At 41.5% G+C, this 23,892-nt stretch overlaps 1 protein-coding gene across 1 annotated transcript in view; it reads left to right on the plus strand.

Moving 5' to 3' along the window:
• The window catches only part of ica1 (islet cell autoantigen 1), a 92,525-nt gene that overhangs the window by 21,362 nt on the left and 47,271 nt on the right, over nt 1-23,892 (plus strand). The window contains exons 5-6 of the mRNA XM_078422118.1: nt 2,572-2,695; nt 4,395-4,593. Coding sequence (XP_078278244.1) covers nt 2,572-2,695; nt 4,395-4,593 — 323 coding nt within the window. The remainder of the gene's footprint in view (nt 1-2,571; nt 2,696-4,394; nt 4,594-23,892) is intronic.

The raw sequence follows: 23,892 nt of genomic DNA on the forward strand, positions 1-23,892 counted from the left end.
AAGAGGGATGTAGCTTCTTCCCTAACTATGTGCTGAGTTGAAAGAAATGCAATTTAAGCCATCAGATGTTCCCTGAGCTCCTGCCTGTTCTGTCTCCTGAACATGGTCTCTTTAACCTGCATTTGCTTCAACCTTCTCATCAGCCTCAATACTGGTTTGGGTCTTGCCTGTTTTCCAGACTAGTTTAAACTTACTCCGGGAGTCACATATTTGTAGCTCGGGTCACATTACAATGGCTCCTTTTACTGTGGTCAAAAGGGAGGCTGATTGAGAAACGATGGGCTGGGCCACTGCCCCAAGTTGCTACCTAGGGATGGTTGCACATGATTGCTAGAGAAAGGCAGCCAGCAGCAATTCTGGATGGGTTTTTTTAGATGTAGATTTAGAGATACAGCGCGGAAACAGGCCCTTCGGCCCACCGAGTCCGCGCCGCCCAGCGATCCCCGCACATTAACACTATCCTACACACACTAGGGACAATTTTGTTTTACATTTACCCAGTCAATTAACCTACATACTTGTACGTCTTTGGAATGTGGGAGGAAACCGAAGATCTCGGAGAAAACCCACGCAGGTCATGGGGAGAACGTACAAACTCCGTACAGACAGCGCCCATAGTCAGGATCGAACCTGAGTCTCCGGCGCTGCATTCGCTGTAAGGCAGCAGCTCTACCACTGCGCCACCGTGTCGGCCTTGTGGTGTGGTTGGGCAGGGAGAGATGGTGGTAATGGTAGGAAGTAATTTAAATCAAATCTGTTTTAGGGTAGTAAGCAATGACTAATTCCCTTCCATATTTAGTCTGACCCATTCTGGGTTGTGAAGGGAAATCCAGGATGGAAGTTTCATTGTAACTACAAATGGGTTAATCTGTTTAAATCCATGAAGTTGCAAATAACATGTTTCCACCATAACCATCTATGCTTCATACATTTTAAATTCTCATTTTTCCATAGCAATATGGAAGGAAACAATTCAACCCAGAGTTCATTCCAGCTCTCCGCATTCCCAGCAATGCTATTTCCCCAATAAATGTTCCCATAATCTGTTCTTGTAAAATTTCCCACTACCCATCCGAGTCATTTACATTACAAAATAAACCTGGAACCAGCATCTCTACTTAACGTGAGAGGAAACCAAAACATCCAGAGAGATCCACAGGGAACATACAGACTTTAATCAATTCTAGATCACAAAACATTATGCCAGGTGATCAGATCATTATATTTTACCCCATTTTTATGCCTCAGTTTGTCTCTGAATGGTGATTACCAGGACAGAAGCAGTGCTTATCTCATCTCAAAATGTCATTCTTCGACATTTGAGTATCTAGAAACTATTTTCTCAGAGGAAAGCATCTTAATTGAGTCATTTTCAGTCTTTGCCCATGGCTGTTTACCTACGCAAAGGCAGATCTGTGGATAACAAATGGGGATAGAAACTAGCTTGTTATTTTTCTCTGTCAGTCGAGGATAACTTTGGCCAATATATTTGAATCCCATTCCTTGTCTAGTTGGCTGCACATGATTGCAGTGGCCAGTGATTAAACCTGGGAGAATTCTGCAGTATTCAGAATTGGGCCAGATGGTGTATATACCTTCCAAGTTAATTCTGACATTTTATAAACAGAGGAAAGACTGTGTTGAGTGGTTTTTTTAAACAACACTAAGATTTCACTTAAAATGGCACTATATGAGGGGTGGTTTGATTATTTTTGGGGGTAGGGGCTGTATGGCCTTCTTTATTATAAAAAATATGTAAAGCATAATTTTCTTGAGCCATTAGTTGGGATGATAATACTTCAGGAAGTCGCTTTATTGAAAGTTTCGTGAACACCAGAACCTTTCACTACTGAAAGCATAGTAGACCTTGGAAGTCCAACTTCTGTGATAAAGGTAGTAGGTTTGACAAATACTGGATGTCATGGTTACAGGTAAAGGGAAGAACAACAAAAGGAAAAGTAGCGAATGGCAAGATTATATTAAATTTTATGCTAATTGAGTAAAAGAGTGTAGTTCGTTATTTTAAAAATGCTTTAATCATTTTTTTAACAATTTAGTGACCTGGAACCTGAAAAATTAGGACCTGGAAAAGTACAGCGCAGGATCAGGCCCTTCAGCCCATAATGTCTGTGCTGACCATGATGTCAAGATAAACAAATCTCATCTGCCTGCATGTGATGCATATCCCTCCATTCCCTGCATATCCATATGCCTATCTAAAAGCCTCTTAAATGCCACTATCATATCTGCTTCCACAACCTCCTCTGACAGTGCAATCCAGGCACCCTCTGTATTGAAACAAAAACTTTACCCCGCATGTCTCCTGTAAACTTTGCTCCATTTCCCTTAAAGCTATGCCCTCTAGACTTTGACATTTCTTTCTGGGAAAAATAAAGCCAGAATTTTCATTTTTACCAGTCGTTGAATATTTTTGTGACTATCAGAGTCATTCACAAACATTTGACTTGTTCGACACCTTTGCCAGTTTATCCTGGGTTACCCATTCTCAAAGCATTTCTTTCTAAGTTCTGAATGGCAATACAATTTTTAACTTGTATCTTTCTTTTTCAGTTTTGTCTCAGGAAGAAAATGAATTGGGCCGATTTCTCAGATCCCAGGGTTCACAGGATAAAACCAGAGCAGGAAAAATGATGCAAGCAACTGGAAAAGCACTATGCTTCTCCTCACAACAAAGGTATACAAATAAATGCCATATATATCGTAAGATAGGCCGATGGCACTGGAGGCAGGCAAGTGGGAAGATATCCTATTCAGTTACAGGCAGCACATTTGACACAATTATTATTTATATGCACTAAAGTTCCAATCTATCTGCTTTCTTGTGAAGAATAAATCTAATATTTTAATATTCGCCCCTTCCTTTCATGTGTATGTTGCCAAAGGCCTCTTACCTGTCCAGTGGTCCATTATGCCTTTCTTATCATATTCATTGCACAATGTGAGAAATGCACCTTTATCTGAAACTAATAATGGTAACTGCAGGGCCCAATATTTTTCATGGATTTCTAATAGGTTTATAATTGAGTTTAAGGATTCCAAATCAATTGCTTTGATTGTAAAATACTTCTTCATTTGCACCTAATGTTATTTGACTACATTGCTGGACTTCTAGGGAAGAGAATTGCATCCCCCATTAATCACTCCTTTGTTCACGAGGAGTGAGTGTACACATACCTTCCAGCAACAGCTTTGCCTACATATGCCTCTAAATGCCTCTGATCTGGCTCAGTATAGAGCCGACAGATCATGCATGAAATCACGAAGTGGGTCTTGATCAAGTCTCGTACAAGGAATTGCTTTGGCAGCCGGCTACACCAGGTTCCCAGGATAAAATCAGCTGTCATATTTGTCAAATGATGAATATTGGTGAGTGACTGATATTCACAAAATATTAAAAAACAAAATAATTATGCTATTTGTTTAAAACATACTAGCTTATTTCAAATACTTAAAATGAATTGCATTAGATAAAATTATAAATTCACTGAAATTGCAACTCCCAATCTTTGCTCTTTCTCTCTCAGCCATTCAGCTATAATTGTGTAATGAATGGAGTCACTGGACCTCGGCAGATCTAACCCACTAGTGAACTGCTGGAAATCGGTCCACTGCTGCTTGACTCCTTCAGGAAGAGCCAGTTGGCTTACTCCCAATGCTTCCATTTTGATTCTCTTTTTGGGTGTCTAGTGAAGCTCAAAAAACTTGGACATATGCGCAGCGCGTGCTGCAGAAGGGTACTGTCATAGGATAGTGGCAGAGGATACTGTCATTGGATATTTGGCTCCAGCAATGCAGATTGTTATGGTTGCTAACAATTTTTTAAGTTCATTTATCTTAGCATTGTTATTGTGGAATCCTTTTATATTTGCTACCGTGAAGTGGAGGTTGCTGCTGTTATAACTATGAATACTATAGAATTGCTCGTTTCTAAATATTGATTTGGTTCTATAATGTTCAGTTTGATATCCATGCCTTGTCCCTATAAATTGTATTTTTTGTTTAAATTTCCTTTTCTCCTTTATCAATAATTGATGCCTTGGATTAAAAATATACATTACTTGCCTCATTGAACCTGCGTTTCACTTCTCCCAACCTGATTATTATCATTTTTTTTAATCACTTATAACTCTGATTCAAACTGATATCACATTTTCACCCTCATTTTTTCCATGTAGACTTGCTTCCAATTGTACACTCCCTCCTTACTCCACCCCCAACTTTTATGTTTGTCCCATTCTGATCAATCCAATTCGCATGCCAAGTAATTGGGTTCTAGTAATTCAGGATACAAGAGTGAAATGAGTTGTTTATAAAATATACAGCTGCTTGAGTACCAATAAAAGCACTAATCCGCTATGGTTTTTCTGACGCAGACTGGCACTCCGGAGTCCTTTATGTCGACTGTACCAGGAAGTGGAAACATTCAGGTACCGTGCCATTTCTGACACCTGGCTGACCGTCAATAGAATGGAACAGTCTCGCACAGAATACCGGGGAGCATTACTGTGGATGAAAGATATTTCTCAGGAGCTGGATCCTGATATGTATAAGCATCTTGAAAAGTTTAGGAAGGTAAGAAATTATAATATGGTATCTTTTGTTAATGCTACCTTTTAATTAAAAGTGCTGTCAGAATTAAATATTTGTAGTATATTTTATGTTTCTACACAAATTATTATGTTTTCTATGAGTATTGTGTATACAGGCTTTTTATGCTGCTGCAATAAGAATTTTGTTGTTCAGTTGTTGGTACTTGCAGTATGGCAATTAAACACTTGACTCTAGATTGACGCCTCTTGACTCTTGGAAACAGATCCTTGAATGATGAGATACAAGAAATTGCAGAAGCTGGTTTACAGAAAGGCAAACAAAGTTCTGGAGTAACTCAGTGGGTCAGCGAGCATCTCTGGAGAACAGACTGAAGAAGGGTCTTGACACGAAACATCACCTATGCATGTTCTCCATAGATGCTGCCTGACTTGCTGTGTTACTTCATCTACACCATCTTTCTTTCCATAAATAATGCCTAACATTGTGAGTGTTTTTTTTTGGTTTTACTTGCTGTAATTTTAAAAAAATGCTTAACGTGAAGTCAGATCTGTTTTTCCCCCAGTCGAACTAAGCTTTTTTCTTGTACATTGGCTTTGCATAATTTAACCTTTTCAACACTTCACAATCTTAATTGCATTTTGTGCACCAACCTAAGGATTTGAACTATGTGAATTGTGCAGGTGATATATGACAGTAATTTGATATTTGATCATCCATAATTTCTATAGTTGGACAGTAAATATGCTGTTCAGTAAATGTCAACACCAAATCATTTTTGAAATGTACTGCTGACATTGCTAACTTCAAAGAACAGAGTTTCCAACACTGGAAAATAGTGCCAATGTGAATAGTGCTATTCTCATTTCCCATTCCTTTATCCTCCACATGCCCTGCTGTCAAATGTTGTTATCGCCATTTCCATCAAGTCATGTCTAATGTTCTCTGGATTGTACCAAGATGTAAGGGCACACCTATATATCTACAAATATTTTTTGAGCACTACTTACCAAAATGATGCCTAGTTTAAGATTACAAGGAAAGCATTGACAGACTTGGATTGTTTTCTCCAGAGGCTAAGGGGAGATCTGAGAGAAGTATTCAAAAATTTTGAGAGGCATAGATAGGGTAGACGGTCAGAACCTTCTTCCTAAATTGGAAATATCAAATATGTGAGTTCAGACCTTAAAGGTGAAAGGGCAAAGTTTAAAGGCAATGAGCAGGAGAAGTTGTTGACATAGGGAGTGGTGACTACCTAAAACGTCCTGCCAAGGGTGATGGTGGAAGCAGACGAGGTAGTATCATTGAAGAGGCTTTTAGATAGACAAATTGATATACAGTATGTTATATATATTGCATGCAAGCAGATGAGATAAGTTTGATGTCACATTGTGTTCGACACAGACATTCTTGTCTGAAGGGCCTGTTCGTGAGATGTATTATTCTATGTGTACAAATATCTCCACCATTGGCCCTGCAATTGCTTCCCATGATGTCTTAGGATGCATTGGATTATTTTCCAGGTATTTACTTAGCTTTATGCATTTTCCTTTCCTGATTTCCCTCGTATCCATGTATTTCACTATAGTAAATACAGATGAGAAATATTCACTTAACACGTGGGCCATCTCCTGTGCCTCCACATATGACTACCTCATTGATTTTTAAGGGACACTATTCAAGAGAGAAAGTGGACGTTCTGGCCAACAAGTCTTTAATCAGAACACTATTATATTTTCGATCTTCTTTCAAAATGCTCCTTAAAAACTGGAATGCTAAGATTATCACCAAGGTGCAAATTTATGACGTGTCTGACATCACTACTACACTTCAAAAGTGCTTTTTGTAATGTCTGTATTCAAAATTTATTTTTCAATTATTAATTGAATCTCCTACTGTTGAGAGTGTTTAATCATCCCAGTTGTTATTACAGATGATTTTTTATTACACGGATGATTCATGTTCACTGTAAATATAGTTTAAAACAAACACCTTGGCAGGTAATTGACGCGTGAAGCAGTATGTTAACATTAATCATATTTGAAAGTTATAGGAATATAAATAGAACATTTGAAAAGCTGATGTAAACCATGGTCTAGTTTAAACATTAGATAATTTGGGCATCATTTATTTAATTCTCTCCTGTAAACAACAGTAAAATGGTGGGTAAATTCTTAATGTTGAAAATTACATGAAATTGAGTGTATGTACCGTTTTCTATTGATGTAATCGATATTTTATTCCTTAACTGTCAATGTGTATATTAAAAAGAATCTTTAATGAACATTCAATAGCATGAGTCTGAGATGTTATCACTGAGGATCATCCAATGAGCCCAGACAGGTCAGCTGAAAAATAAAAAGTGGATAATCATCTTGTTGGGATTGTTCAATAACCGAACAAATAGTCAATGGGAATTAGAGAAACAAATATGCTGGGAGTTTGCAAAGAGCTAGAATTGTCATGGGACCTCCTCTGCATTACAATTGAGGAGGTCCTATAACATATGAAGGTAGATAAATCTTCTGGGAATTATATATATACACAAGACACTGTGGGAAGCTAGAGAAGAAATTGTAGGAGCCCTGGCTGAGATATATATGCATCATCATTAGACACAAGTGAGATGCTGGATAACTGAGGGTTGGCTAATGTTGTGCCTTTATTTAAGAAGTGCTCCAAAGAAAAACTTGGGACAATAGACCAGGAAGCCTCAATCTGTGGTAGAAAGTTACTGGAAGGGATTCTGAAGAATAAGTTATACAGGCTTTTGGAAATATGATTGGGGATAGTCAACATGGTTTTGTGCATGTGAGATTGTGTCTCGATAATTTGATAGTGTTTTTGAAAAAGTAACTGAAATAGCGCCACCTTTGGTTGGAGGATTGTAAATGATTGAATAAACCACAGTGCAGCTGTGCAGTCATGTTCCGGGTCAGCTTGTTATTCTGTGTCTGAACTCAAGATATCACAGTAACCAGGGTAAGACTTTAATGAGACCTTTAAGATTGCACATGATAGTCTGCTCTGGAAGGTTAGATTGCATGGAATCCACAAAGGTAACTGGATACTGAAAAATATTTTCCTCGTCTCAGCCCTAAATGGCCTACCCCTTATTCTCCCCCAAGAATCAGGAACATTTTTCCTGCATCTAGCTACCTTTTCTGGTGTGTCTTAGAGGATCGGTGCTGGCTCATCACTGTTTGTTATCTATTTCAACGGGGCCAGTTTTTTTACAAAGTGGTGAGGACCTGGCATGCACTGCCAGGGATGGTTTAGGAGGCAGATACGATAAGAATGTACAAAGCATGATTACTAAGTTTGCAAATGACACTGAAATAGGTGGAATCATAGACAGTGAAGACGGCTATCAAGATTTGCAGTGGGATCTTGATCAAGTGGACTGAGGAATGGCAAATTGGGTTTAATTCAGATAAGTGTAAGGTGTTTGAGACATCAACCAGGGCAGGCCTTTCAGTGATTGGTAGGCCCCTGTGGAGTGTTGTGGAGCAAATGGATCTGGGAGTACAGCTGGGGTCACTGGTTGCTGGCATGGTGGGACATCTATGGCATGTTGGCCTTCAGTCAGGAAGCTGAAGATAGAAATTGGGACATCATGTTAGTTGTACAAGACATTGGTGAGTCAGTTCTTGGGAGTATTGTGTTCAGTTTTCTTCACCTTGCTGTTGGGAAGATGTCATTATGCTGGAAAGGATGCAGAGAAGATTTACAAGGATGTTGCCATGATTTGAGGGCCTAAGCTATAAGAAGATGTTGGGCAGGCTATGACTTTATTCCTTGGAGCTCAGGAGGCTTAGAGGTGATCTAATAGTGGGTGCAATATCATTAGGAATATATAGGATACATTTGCAGAGACTTTTCCCCAGAGTAGGGGAATCAAAAACTAATGTATAGGTACGAGGTGAGAAGGAAAGGATTTAATAGGATCCTGAGGGACAACTTCTTTACATGGTGGGTTGTGGGAACTAGCTGCCTGATGAAGTTGAGGAGGGTACAATAACAATTTTCAAAAGAGATTAGGACATTTACATGGATATGAATGGTTTAAAGGAATATGGGCCAGGCATAATCAAGTGGGATTAGATAGGATGAGGCATTTTAGTCCTCGTGTATGAGTTGGGGCAAAGGGCCTCCTTCTATGCTGTATGACTCTGCAGCTAATGATGACCTTTGAAATTTAGCCATCAAATCTCTAGAATCTATATCTCAAGTAGCTGCACAGTTTAAATGGTTGGTTACATTCCTAGACTTTTGAGATGCAAATTCAGTAAAATTGCAGATGTTGGACATTGATGTTAAAAACAGAAATGCTAGAAGCACTCAGTAGGTGAGGAGTATTTGTGGAGAGTGAGTTGATGTACCAGGTTGAAAACCTTTTGTGAGAAAATCTTTTGTGAGGATCTATTAGGATGGGCTTTTTTGCTATTTTGTTTCATGATTAGTAACTAGGGTGGACATTTTTCTTTCCTTCTGCGTCATACCTGTTTGCTACTGCTGGACCCACCCTACAATCTCTTTCCTGATTTCCCATTGTTTCCTTGGGCATGAATTAATGCAAAAGGAATAAAAACTACCAAATCATTTGCATGCATAGTCCAATTGATGTCATTGTTTTTTTCCCTACATGCTTTTTTATCAAAACAAAATACAAGCTTGTTCCCTGACAGTGAAGTCTTAAAAATGCCGTGGGATTCATTTCCAGCTAAAGGGTTTGCAAAATCATTACAGCATCGGCAGGGAATGGAATCCTCAAAAGTATAGGGGAAAAGTTTTTTGAAAGTAGTTATATAAATGTAAAATCTTGTATTCACGGTGTAATTTCTTTGAATTTAATTCCATCGTATTTTTGATGGAAGCCATATAATTAAACATGTCTTAATCTTAAGGGTGTCAAAGGTTATGGGGGGAAGCTAGACTGAACAAGCTCGTAGAACATCTATGATTATAAGGCAGAAGGAATTTCTTTACTCAGAGGGTGGTGAATCTGTGGAATTCTTTGCCACAGATGGCTATGGAGGCCATCAATGGATTTTTTTAAGGCAGAGATAGATATTCTTGATTAGTACCAGGGGTTATGGGGAGCAGCCAGGAGAATAGGGTTAGGATTGAATGGCAGAGTAGTCTTGAAGGGCCAAATGGCCTAGTTCTGCTCCTATCACATGACCTTATCACATGTGATCCATCTTGTCTGTTGCTGGAACATTTTATAAAAAGTAATCTTGCCCCTCTTTCCTCTCTTCATCTGCCTTGTATTTTATTTTCTTTGCATCTTTTAAGTGAAAAGTTGTTAAATATTATTCATTTATTTCTGTGGCAAATACAATTTAGGTGAATTTTCTCATCTGTCTGCTGTAACATTGTTGGAAGACACTCAGAAACCTCAGGCAGACTTCAGATTTCCCACAGAAATGAAACCCTATTCTCATTGCAAAGTTTTTCAAAAGTTAATGACAAATTAAATTTTTCTTTTACTGCAAAACTGCATTTCAACTTTCTGTAGTTTGATAGAGCAGCCACTGAAATATATCTCACCTTCTAGTTCTGTGCTTCTGGAGCAACAGAGGATAAAGGAAACAAAAGGCCAGTGAGCTTAACATCTGTAGTTGGAAAGTTACTAGAGGGTATTCTGAGGGATAGGATATACAGGCATTTAGACGAACAAGGGCTGATTAAGGATAGTCAGTATGGTTTTGTACGTGGGAGGTAGTATCTCATATCTGAGTTTTTTGAAGATGTGAAGGTCAATGAGGGCAGAGCTGTAGATGTATATATGGACTTCGGTAAAGTTCATAAATGGACTCAGAGGGTGGTGAATCTGTGGAATTCTGTGGACGCAATCTGTGGACGCAAGGTTCCTCATGGTAGGCTGCTCTGGAGGTTTGATTGCATGTGATCCAAGAAGAGATAGCTTAATGGATAGAAAATTGGCTTCATAGAAGGAAGCAGAGGGTGATGGTTGAAGGTTGCTTCTCAGATTGGATGCCTGTGACTAGTGATGTGCCTCAGGGTTCAGTGCTGGGCCCGTTAATGTTTGTCATCTATATCAATGATTTGGATGAGAACATACACGGCAAGATTAGCAAGTTTGCAGATGATACAAAAGTGGGTGGTTCGTAGAAAGTGAAGATGATTGTGAAAAATTGCAGCAGGAGTTTGATCAATTGGCCAAGTGGGCTGAGAAATGGTTGATGGAATTTAATGAAGAAAAATGTGAGGTATTGCATTTTGGGAAGTCTAATATGGGCAGGACCTGCACTGTGAATGGTTGGGCTCTGGGTAGTTTTGTAGAGCAGTGGGATCTCGGAGTGCAGGTGCATAGTTCCCTGAAGATGGAGTCGCAGGTAGATCAGGTGGTCAAAAAGGCTTTTGGCACATTGGCCTTCGTCAGCCAGAGTATTGAGTATAGAAATTGGGAGGTCATGTTGCAGTTGTATAAGACATTGGTGAGGCCACATTTAGAGTATTGTGTTCAATTCTGGGCACCGTGTTATAGGAAAGATGCTGTCAAGCTGGAAAGGGTACAAGAAGATTTACGAGGATGGTGCCAGGACTATAGCATCTGAGCTATAGGCAGAGGTTGAGTAGGCTGGGACTCTATTCCTTGGAGCGCAGGAGGACGAGGGGGTGATCTTTTAGAGGTGTATAAAATCATGAGAGGAATAGATTGGATAGATGCACAGTCTCTTGCCCAGAGTAGATGAATCGAGGACCAAAGGAAATGTGTTTAAGGTGAAGGGGAAAGATTTAATAGGAATCTGAGGAGTAACTTTTTCACACAAATGGTGGTGGATGTGTGGAACAAGTTGCCAGAGAAGGTAGTTGAGGCAGGGACTATTCCAAAATTTAAGAAGCAGTTAGACAGGTATAGGACAGGTTTGGAGGTATATGGCCCAAATGCTGGCAGGTGGACTAGTGTAGCTGGGAAATGTGTGTGCAAGTTGGGCTGATGGGCCTGTTTCCATGCTGTATAACTCTGACTCTTATCTGTTGTTGCTGTCAACAAATGCAGAATTTCTGCATGGTACTGTTTAACTCCGAAATCCCAAATTTTCTGTCAGTAATTCGATGCTTTTCCACAATCTGCACATTTTTATCACCTTACCCATGGCAATCAAGTATCTAAAACATAGTGGAATTATTTGCATTCTAATTTGCTGTGAAAATAGAAGGCTATTTTGTGAGAAGGCTATGTGAGTTTTCAGCAAGAGCATGTCACTTGTGTCCCAAAACATTCGTATTTGGTTTGAATTCAATCTGAAGAAGGATCTTGACCAGAAACGTCAGCTCTTAATGTTCTCCAGAGATGCTGAGTTACTCCAACACTTTGTCTTTTTTTTGTAAGCTTCTTCAATTCCTTGAGTCTCCATTTATATTTGGTTAATTGAAATTGACATTTCCAGATCTGGACCAGAGTTTCTAGACAGAATTTAAATGCAAAGTTGCTGGATTCTTTAAATGTTTGTATTTGCATATCTGGCTGATGTTAAGAATAAACATATTCGCTTGTACATCTTCCAAATCTTAAGTTTTTGTAAGATTAGTTATTGGTAGAATAGAAGCAAACATGGCAGCCAATTTATGTGCAAGCGGACTCAATAAACAACAATGAGATAAATGAGAACTGTTTGAAGAAGGGTCTCGACCCGAAACGTCACCCATTCTTTCCCTCCAGAGATGCCACCTGTCCTGCTGAGTTACTCCAGCATTTTATGTCTACCAATGAGATAAATGATGTCGTACATAGAACCAAGAAAAGTACATCACAAGAACAGGCTCTTTGATCCAGAATGTGCGGAACATGATAGTTAAACTAATCTCATCTGCCTGCATGTGATCCCTATCTCTCCATTCCCTACATATCCATGTGCCTATTTAAAAGCCTCATAAATGACACTATCATATCTGCTTCCACTGCCATCCAGTTAACCTTTACCCTTTATCCTATACCTGTACACTGTGAATGGCTTGACTGTAGTCGTGTATAGTCTGTTAACTGGATAGCATGCAACAAAAAAGCTTTTCACTGTACCTTGGTACACGTGACAATAAAATTCTAAACTAAACTCTACCTCCCCACTAATCCTTCCATTTGCTCACCTAATAGTCCAGTTCCCACCCCTATGCCACTCTGGTTTAAACTCTCCCGAGTAGCACTGGTCAACCTATCCGCAAGGATATTGGACGTCCTCCTGTTCAGGTGTAGTGAGTCCCTCTTGTCAGTCACCTCTGCCGAAGAAGAAGTCCTAATAATCCAAAAATCTGAATCCCTGCCCCCTGCACCAATTCCTGAGGCACTCATTCATCTGTCCTATATATATTTTATTTTTACTGTTGCTAACAGGTGGCACCAGGGGTAATTTGGAGATTACCATCCTTGGCCCTTCTTTTCAGCCTTTGCCTAACTCCTTACATTCACTCTACAGGGCCAATTATTTTATAGAGTGAGACTGGTTGAAAATGGAATGCCAGCTGGCACACTGGAAAAGCAGCCTGCTCTTTGAATTGCATTGTAAGTCTGATCTCCTTCTGAACAAACAGACATATCCTCAATTTATTGTCCTGCCAATAAAATGACACCACCCATTATTTCATATAGTACTGTATTGAAGTAGACATGACATTTTCAAGTGAGCATATTTCTGTAATTGTCTCATGCTTTTTTGATAATACTCCATAGGGTTATTCTTGGCATCCCTGCTTATCATATCTAAATATATCTTTGTTATCTCCCTTCCAGTGATTTCCTTCAACTCTCTGGTGGAGTTGTACGTTTTCCCACAGTTCTTTTCTGGGATAGAATGGTGATTTTCTTTCCACTGAATTAATTGCCTAATGGTTCCCTGATGCCCAATTATGTCTTTGTTTTATGGGATAATCTTCGTCACTTCCCAGTTCTATGCTCTGACCACGAATCCTGATTGTTTTCATCCTTTCCACACTGAATCTTTGTTTCCTTCCTCTGATGTAAAAGTTGTGCATGTTGCCACAACCAAAATCATAGAATGGCTTGTACATACATGGAATGTGGTCTTTGAGTCTATTCTGGTTCCATGTTAGAGGAGTCTTGCACCCCTATCTAATTTCCGTTATCTTGTAAATTATTTTATTTTGGAAGATTAGATGGAGAAAATGTTTCCACTTGGATACAGTATAACTCGAGACCAACAGTTTGATGGTTACTAGGAAATTAAAGGGCCTGTCCCAGTTAGGCGATTTTAAGGCGACTAGGCTGTCGCCGAACATTCGCCGGGATGTCGCGGGCATGATCGTGAGGAGTCTTCAATGAATCGCGGATCTCGGCGCGTCGCGGAAAAATTTACCTGCTAGAAATTTCTCGACGACAGCTGGCTTGTCGCCAGGTATCTAGTAGCTTATTGCGGGCGCTGTCGCATGCTGTCCCCAGGTTTGCTAGGTTGTCGCCGGTACTGAGGACGGATGAATTTCATTGTCGACTACCAACGTCAAGCGGAGACAGGTACCGGGATCAGGAGAAGACAAGGTCCCACAGGAACTGTCAAAACCCATTTTGACAGCTGACAGAAACGTAGCTGCAACAGCCAGGTGTGGAATGGGGGCGGAGACACGATGCTGTCTAAGGTGGGTGGACACTTGAACAAACCGACACCAAGTTCCGGCCAGTGAAATTTTTAGGCATATTTTGTAATCGTTTGAAGTGTCCGTTTAAAAAAAAAAGATTTTGGAATGTAGTTATTCATCTTTCATAGGAATATAGTTTGTTGTAATAAAGTTGATTTTGGTGATTTAAAAAAAAATTAGAGTCTGAATTTATTGTGTTTCAAAGTACTTTATCATGGCATCTCATTCAGATTCTAGTCTCATTCATTTTGACCAATGAAATAAAACGCTGACACAGGCACTGCGCTATGAGAACTCTTTTCATTCATTTATTTTGATCAATGAAGCAAACACATACACAAGCATTTCGCTACATTTAAAGGAAAACGCTCACACAAAGACAAACACTACTAACACAAAGACAAACGGAGTTACTGCGATGCTATTAAAGGCAGAATGGACACCTGACCATAAGGACAGCAAGGTCCGGCCAGACCATTACCATGTTAGGCTTCCGTGCCTGTGGTCAAACCTCGTCCACTGAAAAGCAGCTGCATCAGACAGGTGTGGATTGGGGGCGGAGACCGTGATGCTGTCAAAGGTGGGTGGACACCTGAACCTGACTGCAGCAGGTTACAAGGAATTGGATCTCTCAACGTGGGTGGAAGAGTGGCCGTGGGATTTTCAGCGGGACTGGATAAGTAAAAGATGTTGATACCGGGGAGGCTGATACAAAGACAGTGGAGACAACGGTATTGGCAGTCGGGTTCTCGCTGTCTTTTGGAAAAGTCCCGGACGTCACGTTAAACCCAGATTCCAAGTCTCCCACGGGAACGCATTGGTTCTGCTGGAGGTTCACCGAAAAACCCTTGTGGCAGATGCATTTAGATGCACATAATACTAAAATTAAGAAAAGGCATTTGAAGATATCAGAAGATCGTTTTGTTTAACCAATTTATTTACCGTCAGGACATTTGACAGGTAGATTGGAGGCGACAGTTTGACGGTCAGGTAAGCGTGGGAATTTTGTGATGTTTCCAAAGACGGTGTAATCTCTTAGCCAGGTGCTAGTTTCACAAAAAAGTAACTTGTATCGACCTGACTCGGCATGGTCATGGTCATTGTCGTAGACATTGTCGTAGGGTAAAAAAAATGTCAGCGATCTGCTACGGCTTTGACAGTCGCCGGCAGTCACCTTAAAAATCGCGTAACTGGGACAGACCCTTAATAAGGAATTCAGAAGCAATGTCTTTACCCAAAGAGTCACAAAAATGTGGAATTCACTACCAGATAGATTGTTTGAAGTGAATGCTATAGTTAAGTTTAATATGAGGAAGAAGGCAATGAAGGGTTGCATGGATGGGTTTAGGTAAAGAAAAAAAGAGGAGGCTTGAACGAACATAAACAGCAACATGGGCAGTTTGGTTTGAATTGACTTAATTGGTTCAGAATTGACCGAATTGACTCAGTCTGAAGCAGGGTCTCGACCCGAAACGTCACCTATTCCTTCTCTCCCAAGATGCTGCCTGACATGCTGAGTTACTCCAACATTTTGTGAATAAATTGACTTAATTGGCGTTGCGTCTGCTATGTAAAGTTACTTTGTATTCTGATGACAGGACAGCCCCTGCCACAAATTAATCAGTAAATAAAATTTGTGGAAATTTTACTTTAAATTGACAGCATTTGTATCGGCAACATTTAATAAAATAAAAAAAATGTATTATTATTATTATTTAAAAAATCCTTTGCATATAGCACCAGCATTGTTTGAATGCACAGTGAAAAACGCACTGAAAATCAGTGGATTTATATGAAGCAAGTTCTTGCAAATAGCAGTGGACTGCCAGATCGGATTTTAGTTATGTTGGTTGAGGGAGGAATATTGACTAGATGAGTAAATGTCTGCTTTCTCCAAATAATGCACTAGATAGCCAAAGTCTGACTGAAATCTAAAACAAAAACAGTCTGCTGGAAATATTCAGTAGATCAGATCACATCTATGGGAAGAGAAAGGGTGGCACGGTGGCGAAGCGGTAGAGTTGCTGCCTTACAATGCTTACAGTACCAGAGACCCGGGTTCCATCCTGGCTACTGGTGCTGTCAATAGACAATAGACAATAGACAATAGGTGCAGGAGTAGGCCATTCAGCCCTTCGAGCCAGCACCGCCATTCAATGCGATCATGGCTGATCACTATCAATCAGTACCCCGTTCCTGCCTTCTCCCCATACCCCCTCACTCCGCTATCCTTAAGAGCTCTATCCAGCTCTCTCTTGAAAGCATCCAACGAACTGGCCTCCACTGCCTTCTGAGGCAGAGAATTCCACACCTTCACCACCCTCTGACTGAAAAAGTTCTTCCTCATCTCCGTTCTAAATGGCCTACCCCTTATTCTCAAACTGTGGCCCCTTGTTCTGGACTCCCCCAACATTGGGAACATGTTATCTGCCTCTAATGTGTCCAATCCCCTAATTATCTTATATGTTTCAATAAGATCCCCCCTCATCCTTCTAAATTCCAGTGTATACAAGCCCAATCGGTCCAGCCTTTCAACATACGACAGTCCCGCCATTCCGGGAATTAATCTAGTGAACCTACGCTGCACGCCCTCCATAGCAAGAATATCCTTCCTCAAATTTGGAGACCAAAACTGCACACAGTACTCCAGGTGCGGTCTCACCAGGGCCCGGTACAACTGTAGAAGGACCTCTTTGCTCCTATACTCAACTCCTCTTGTTACGAAGGCCAACATTCCATTGGCTTTCTTCACTGCCTGCTGAACCTGCATGCTTCCTTTCATTGACTGATGCAGTAGGACACCCAGATCTCGTTGAACTCCCCCTCCTCCTAACTTGACACCATTCAGATAATAATCTGCCTTTCTATTCTTACTTCCAAAGTGAATAACCTCACACTTATCTACATTAAACTGCATCTGCCATGTATCCGCCCACTCACACAACCTGTCCAGGTCACCCTGCAGCCTTATTGCATCTTCCTCACAATTCACACTACCCCCCAACTTAGTATCATCTGCAAATTTGCTAATGGTACTTTTAATCCCTTCGTCTAAGTCATTAATGTATATCGTAAATAGCTGGGGTCCCAGCACCGAACCTTGCGGTACCCCACTGGTCACTGCCTGCCATTCCGAAAGGGACCCATTTATCCCCACTCTTTGCTTTCTGTCTGTTAACCAATTTTCTATCCATGTCAGTACCCTACCCCCAATACCATGTGCCCTAATTTTGCCCACTAATCTCCTATGTGGGACCTTGTCGAAGGCTTTCTGAAAGTCGAGGTACACCACATCCACTGACTCTCCCTTGTCAATTTTCCTAGTTACATCCTCAAAAAATTCCAGTAGATTTGTCAAGCATGATTTCCCCTTCGTAAATCCATGCTGACTCGGAACGATCCCGTTACTGCTATCCAAATGCTCAGCAATTTCGTCTTTTATAATTGACTCCAGCATTTTCCCCACCACTGATGTCAGACTAACTGGTCTATAATTACCCGTTTTCTCTCTCCCTCCTTTCTTAAAAAGTGGGATAACATTTGCTATTCTCCAATCCACATATGGAATTTGTACGTTCACCCTGTGACCTGTGTGGGTTTTCTCTGAGAACTTCGGTTTCTTCCAAGACTCCAAAGATTAGTTTAGTTTAGAGATACAGTGCGGAAACAGGCCCTTCAGGCCATCGAGTCTGCACCGACCGGCGATTCCCGCATAATAACACTGTCCTGCACAAACTAGGGACAAATGTTACATTTACCAAGCCAATTACCTACATACCTGTATGTCTTTGAAGAGTCAAACCACAATTTGAGTTAATGGAGATCCTTAAAAAAAAAACCCTGAGAAAAATGAATTATCCCTTGCAATAGCTCTACAATTTCCATTAGTGTTCTTGTGCTGGTGAACTGAAGGTCACACAAGTCCCCTGGTCCAAATCATGAAATATTTACCCTTGCGGAAGAATACTTGTGCTGTTTTTGGATATTCAATGAGGACAGGAGTGGCACGTAAAGTTTGCATTCAGAGAATAAATGCCTATTGATGTTGCTGGGTCGGTCAGCGACCTGCAGGTGTGACGGGACTTGAGGCAGGACTCGCAGACCACAGTCCATCTTGTGGACTGCAGTCAGTTTACTCGGCAAACTTGATTTAAAATACAGCAAATACTGCGGGTCAAATGGTTGTTATATTTTAAATGTTTTTCACTTTTGCAACTTTAATAAATCACTTTTTAAATTTTAATAAATCCCTTTTCCACTTGCCTTGCCCGTTATCCGTGTTCGGCGTAACAATGGGAACCCCACGGCTCCGCGCCTGCGCAGTTGGGGCCCGTTGATCAAATACTTGCGTAAGATGGCCGCCGGATCCGTGCATGTGCAGAACAAACGGGTCCGCGCCTGTGCAGTTCGGGCCCGCTGATCTAATACTTACGTAACATGGCCGCCGGATCTGCGCATGCGCAGTTGGGGGAGGGTCGCCGCTCGGAGGGGGGGGCGGGACCCACCCGGACCCACCCGAGTTATGGGAGTGGCGGCCAATGAGGGGGAGGGGGGTGAGGAGAGCTCTCCTGCTGCTGACCGCCGTGATGGCCGCACGGAGCCGGGGTGAGTGGCGCTCTCCCCCCTTTCCTCTCCCCCCCTCGCCCGCCCCCCGGCCCCAGGGGATACTCCCCGGCTGGCAGCCGGGTCATCAGTTGGGGGAGGTTTGCCTGGAGAGGTTTGGATGCAATGGGGGTTGCCAGGCCCCCAGGAGAAGTTTGGTCTCAATGGCGGGGGTTGCTGGACCCGGAGGAGAGGTTTGCACGGAGGGTAGCCAGGCTCGCAGGAGAGGTTTGGGCCCAACTGGGGTTGCCGGGCCTGCGGGAGAAGTTTGGGCCCAACAGGGGTTGCCAGGCCCGCAGGAGAGGTTTGGGCCCAATGGGTCCACGCCCAGCTAGTTAAGTATAAAACTGTGCTAAAATTAGAAGTGCATGGACAAAATAATTACTGACATGCTTTTGGGAATATATTATTAACTTTGTTGCCACTATCCCTTCCTCCTTCTCCCGGCACAGGCCGCACCCGAGGACAGGATAGAACCTGGGTGTCTGGCACTGTGAGAAAGCAGCTCGACCAGCTGCGCCATTGTTCCACCCACATGGAATCAGTTATTGATATTTGCATTGCCTGAATTTCCTTGGAGTAGCGAGCAAATTTGGAAGAGAAGCACAGTGCTACATAATTCTTAATATAATCCAGTCAGATATGGCAATAAACGGCTAGTTGTACATCACAAATTTTAAAGTCTGTAGATTGAGATGGAAATCCATGCAGAATTGACAACATCGATTAGCAAAGTATTATTGACCCCAACAAAAATTGGCTGTGTGCATCACAGCTGCATTAGATAAGTTGTCCTGGATTTTCATGATAAAATTCTAAGAAACAGCTAATTCTTCAATGCAAAAAAAGGCTATTACCCTGGTAGCATCTTTGCCACTTATGAGCTTTTCAATTAGTCCATCTCTTATACCCTTGCTCTGTAATCCTGTTTTTTTTTTTATTACCTCTATAACTATATCTTGCGTAATTTCGAAAGTCACAATTGAATCATCTTTTTTTTGTGGCTGTTTGTTCTAGAATACAAAACACTAAAAACACCTCTCATGCTTATCATGACTACCTAAGAATTTTTCATGGTACTTGTATCTCACCATACTCGTGCATATAATGATAAACTTGAATTGATTTGAAATGAACTGAACCATTTACCAATTGGATCTTGCTCTTCCTGCCTCCAGTCAACTGTGCTTGACCCTAGTCTGAACTAGCAAACAGCTTTTGTTCAACACTTTCCACAAATGGGGAATTGCAGACATGATTGAGAAAATGGAGAAATTCATACGATCTCGGTCGTGACTCTTCTGAGACTGTGGATTGAGGCTTCTGTGTCAGTACCATCTGTACTCAAATGGTCTGAAAACCTGGAGTTAAAAATAGTTTATTACAAATAATGGTCTGTTGCAAGTATTCTTAGTAACTCAATGGCACTTTCTCATTATGCACATGCTGGTTGTGTGCGCTGCTGGCAAAACTCTCCTTTTATGATCATCCTTAATTATACTTGAGTAGCTTTGTGGTCATTTTCAAAGGGCAGTTCGGTGTCTCACATTAAGAGTTGTACGACACAGAAACAGGCTGTTCAACCCACCGTGTCATTGCAATCCTTTTTGCCCATCTACATTTTTCCAATTTGCTTGTCCATTTAAATGTCTGTCCAAATACCTCTTAAATGTAGTAATTGTTTCCACCATCACCTCTGGCAGCATGTTCCAAATATCAAGCACCTCTTTAAAAAAATTGTTTCATATTCAGAGGCCTTTTAAATCTCCTATCTCTCGCCTTAAAACTGTGCTCTATTGTTTTAGAGTCAGAGAGTTATTCAGCACAGAAACAGTCCCTAAGGCCTAAATCGTCAATACCAACCAAGGTGCCCCATCTAAGTTAGTTCCCATTTAACCACAGTTTTATAATCAATGTTTGCTAGTTCAGGCTAGGGTCAGCTCAAATGACTGGAGGCAGAAAGAGCAAGGTTGGTAAGTGGTTCAGTTCATTTCATTTCAATTCAAGTTTATCATCATATGCATGAGTATGGTGAGATACAAATACAATTAAAAATTCTTAGGTAGTCAAGATAAGCATGAGTCTTTCAAATTATCTCCACACCCCATCCAAGTTGGGAAGCATGGCAGAAATGGCTACATGCAATGACACCATTATCCCTAGCCAAAATAGTGTATAATTTTCCCACCAATCAGGCCCAAGAAAATATACTGCTGTAAGCAAATTCAACTAACTTTACACACAATATTATTTTAAGCAGCTATCCTTACGTTACCTGCCTTTTACAGAGAGTTATAACTCAAATAGCAGTTTGCTGTATTTTAAATCAGGTTTGCTGAGTAAACTGCGTGCGGTCTATAAGATGGAGTTTAGTCTGTGAGTCCTCCCTCTAGTCCCGTCACACCTGCAGGTCGCTGACTGACTCAGCAATGTCAATAGACATTTATTGGCCTATATCCTGCAACTATGTTTATCCATGTGCCTGTCCAAATATCTTTTAAATGTTGTAATTGTACTACCTCAACAACTTCATCAGGCACCTTGTTCCATATACTCACCACCTTCTGTATGAAAAAATATTCCCCCCCCCCCAGGTTCTTATTTAATTTTTCCACTCACTCCTTAAACTAATGCCCTCTACTTCTTGATGTCCCTTCCCTGGGAAAAAGACTGCATTCACCCTATCTACTCCCTTCATGATTTTATACACCTCTGCAACAACCTCCATATGATCACCCCTTGACCTCCTATATGCTAAGGAATAAAGTCCTAACCTGCCTAATCTCTGCCAAAAGCTCAGGCCCAAGAGTCCTGGTAACATCCTCACAAATCTTCTCTGCACTCTTTCTGGCATAATGCCATCTTTATAGTTTTTCAAGTTGATCAGTTTGTGTATTACACCATTCCGTCAATTAGCACCAGAAACCACCACACCCTCAAGAGGAAGGCTTAGGGGAAATGCAGAGGAGATTCACAAGGATCTCGCTTGGATTAGAGAGTATTAGCTACAAGGAGAGGTTGGACAAACTGAATGATGACCTGATAGAAGTTCATCTATCTATATACTAAAATTCTTGTTTGTTTGTTTGTGATTGAACTACAGCCAAAACGGTACACGATAGCGCGACAATTGTAGGCCCACCTTACTCACCGGCGTCGCTTTAATAGCAATGCAAGTAGTTTCATTGAAATCGGTGTTATATATTTAAATTTATTAACATTTTAAAGTTTAAATCTATCTCCTAGGGAGGGTGGAGAGAGGGAGGGGGAGAGGAGGGAGGATAACCGGGGTTGGGGGGAGGGGGAGGGAGGGAGGGGGAGAGGAGGGAAGATAACTGGGGGAGGGGGGGAGGGAGGGGGGATGGGGAGGAGGGAGGGAGGATGGGGAGGGGTGGGGGGAGGGTGCTGCACCAATGCAGGAGAGGTTTGGGCCCAACGGGTCCACTTTGTCTAGTAACATTATAAGAGGCACAGGTAGGATGGATTGATAGGAAATATTTTTCTCAAGGCGGAATTCTCAAATACTAAAGGACATAGTATTAAGATGAGAAGAGGAAAGTTTAAAGGAGATTTACGAGGCAAGCTTTTCAGTCTGGTAATTGCCTGGAACTAGCTGCTGGCGAGGTCGCGGTCGCAGATATAATAGCATCCTTTAAGAGGTATTTAAACAGGCTGGAAACAGAAAGATATGGGTACACATGCAGGCAGATGTGCAGTTTATATTACCTTTGTGGTCAGTACAGACATTGTTGGTAGTAAGGATGGTTACTGTGCTGTACTTTTCTACGCAGACGAAAGGAACTGCAGATGCTTGTTACAATAACAGGCACAAACTGCTGGATTAATTGGGTCAAGCAGCATCTTCGGAGAACATGGTTAGGTGACATTTCGGGTTGAGTCCCCCCTTTCAGACCTTGGTCTGAAGAAGGGTTCCGACTTGAGATGTCAACTATCCATGTTTTCCAGAAATGCTGCCTGACCCGCTGAGTTAGTTCAGCACTTTGTGTCTGTACTGTACTCTGTGCTATATGTTCTAGCATTTCAATGGCATTTCCTGATATCTGCTGCATTTATGTGCAGGGGCTATCTGTGCTTCATGCACAAAGACCTATATTCTCTTAATGCTGCATCAGATTTTTGTCACTTAATATTTTGTTTTATTCCAAAAAAACAACCACTTTTTCCTGCATTATATTTAATTTGCCAAGCTTTTCCCATTCACTGCTCTGTAAATGTTTGGATCCTCCTTGAAACTTGCCATCACCTTTTGTTTGTATTGTCCACAAATGATCATATCATCATATATCATATATATACAGCCGGAAACAGGCCTTTTCGGCCCTCCAAGTCCGTGCCGCCCAGCGATCCCCGTACATTAACACTATCCTACACCCACTAGGGACAATTTTTACATTTACCCAGCCAATTAACCTACATACCTGTACGTCTTTGGAGTGTGGGAGGAAATCGAAGATCTCGGAGAAAACCCACGCAGGTCACGGGGAGAACGTACAAACTCCTTACAGTGCAGCACCCGTAGTCAGGATCGAACCTGAGTCTCCGGCGCTGCATTCGCTGTAAAGCAGCAACTCTACCGCTGCGCTACCGTGCCGCCCTCATATAGGGTGGTGGCTATATGGAAAGATGCTGTCAGAGGAGGTAGTTGAGGCAGGTACTCTAGCAACATTTAAAAGGCATTTGAACAGGCACATCGATAGGAAAGGTTTAGGGGGATATGGGCCAAACACAGGCAGATAGGAGGAGTGCAGATGGGGCATCTTGGCCAGCATGGGCAGGTTGGGCCGGAGGACCTTCTTCCATGCTGCATGCCTCTGTCTTTATAAATTGGTGTACCGTACATTCACTTTCTTTCTCCAGGTATTAGACGCATGTAAATTTGCACTCCCAGGACCGATCATTGAGATATCCCCTTAGTTGTGTGGAATTCTCTGCCTCAGAAGGCAGTGGAGGCCAATTCTCTGAATGCATTCAAGAGAGAGCTAGATAGAGCTCTTAAGGATAGCGGAGTCAGGGGGTATGGGGAGAAGGCAGGAACGGGGTACTGATTGAGAATGATCAGCCATGATCACATTGAATGGCGGT

The sequence above is a fragment of the Rhinoraja longicauda genome, chromosome 2, assembly GCF_053455715.1.
Source record: "Rhinoraja longicauda isolate Sanriku21f chromosome 2, sRhiLon1.1, whole genome shotgun sequence".
NCBI lineage: Eukaryota > Metazoa > Chordata > Chondrichthyes > Rajiformes > Arhynchobatidae > Rhinoraja > Rhinoraja longicauda.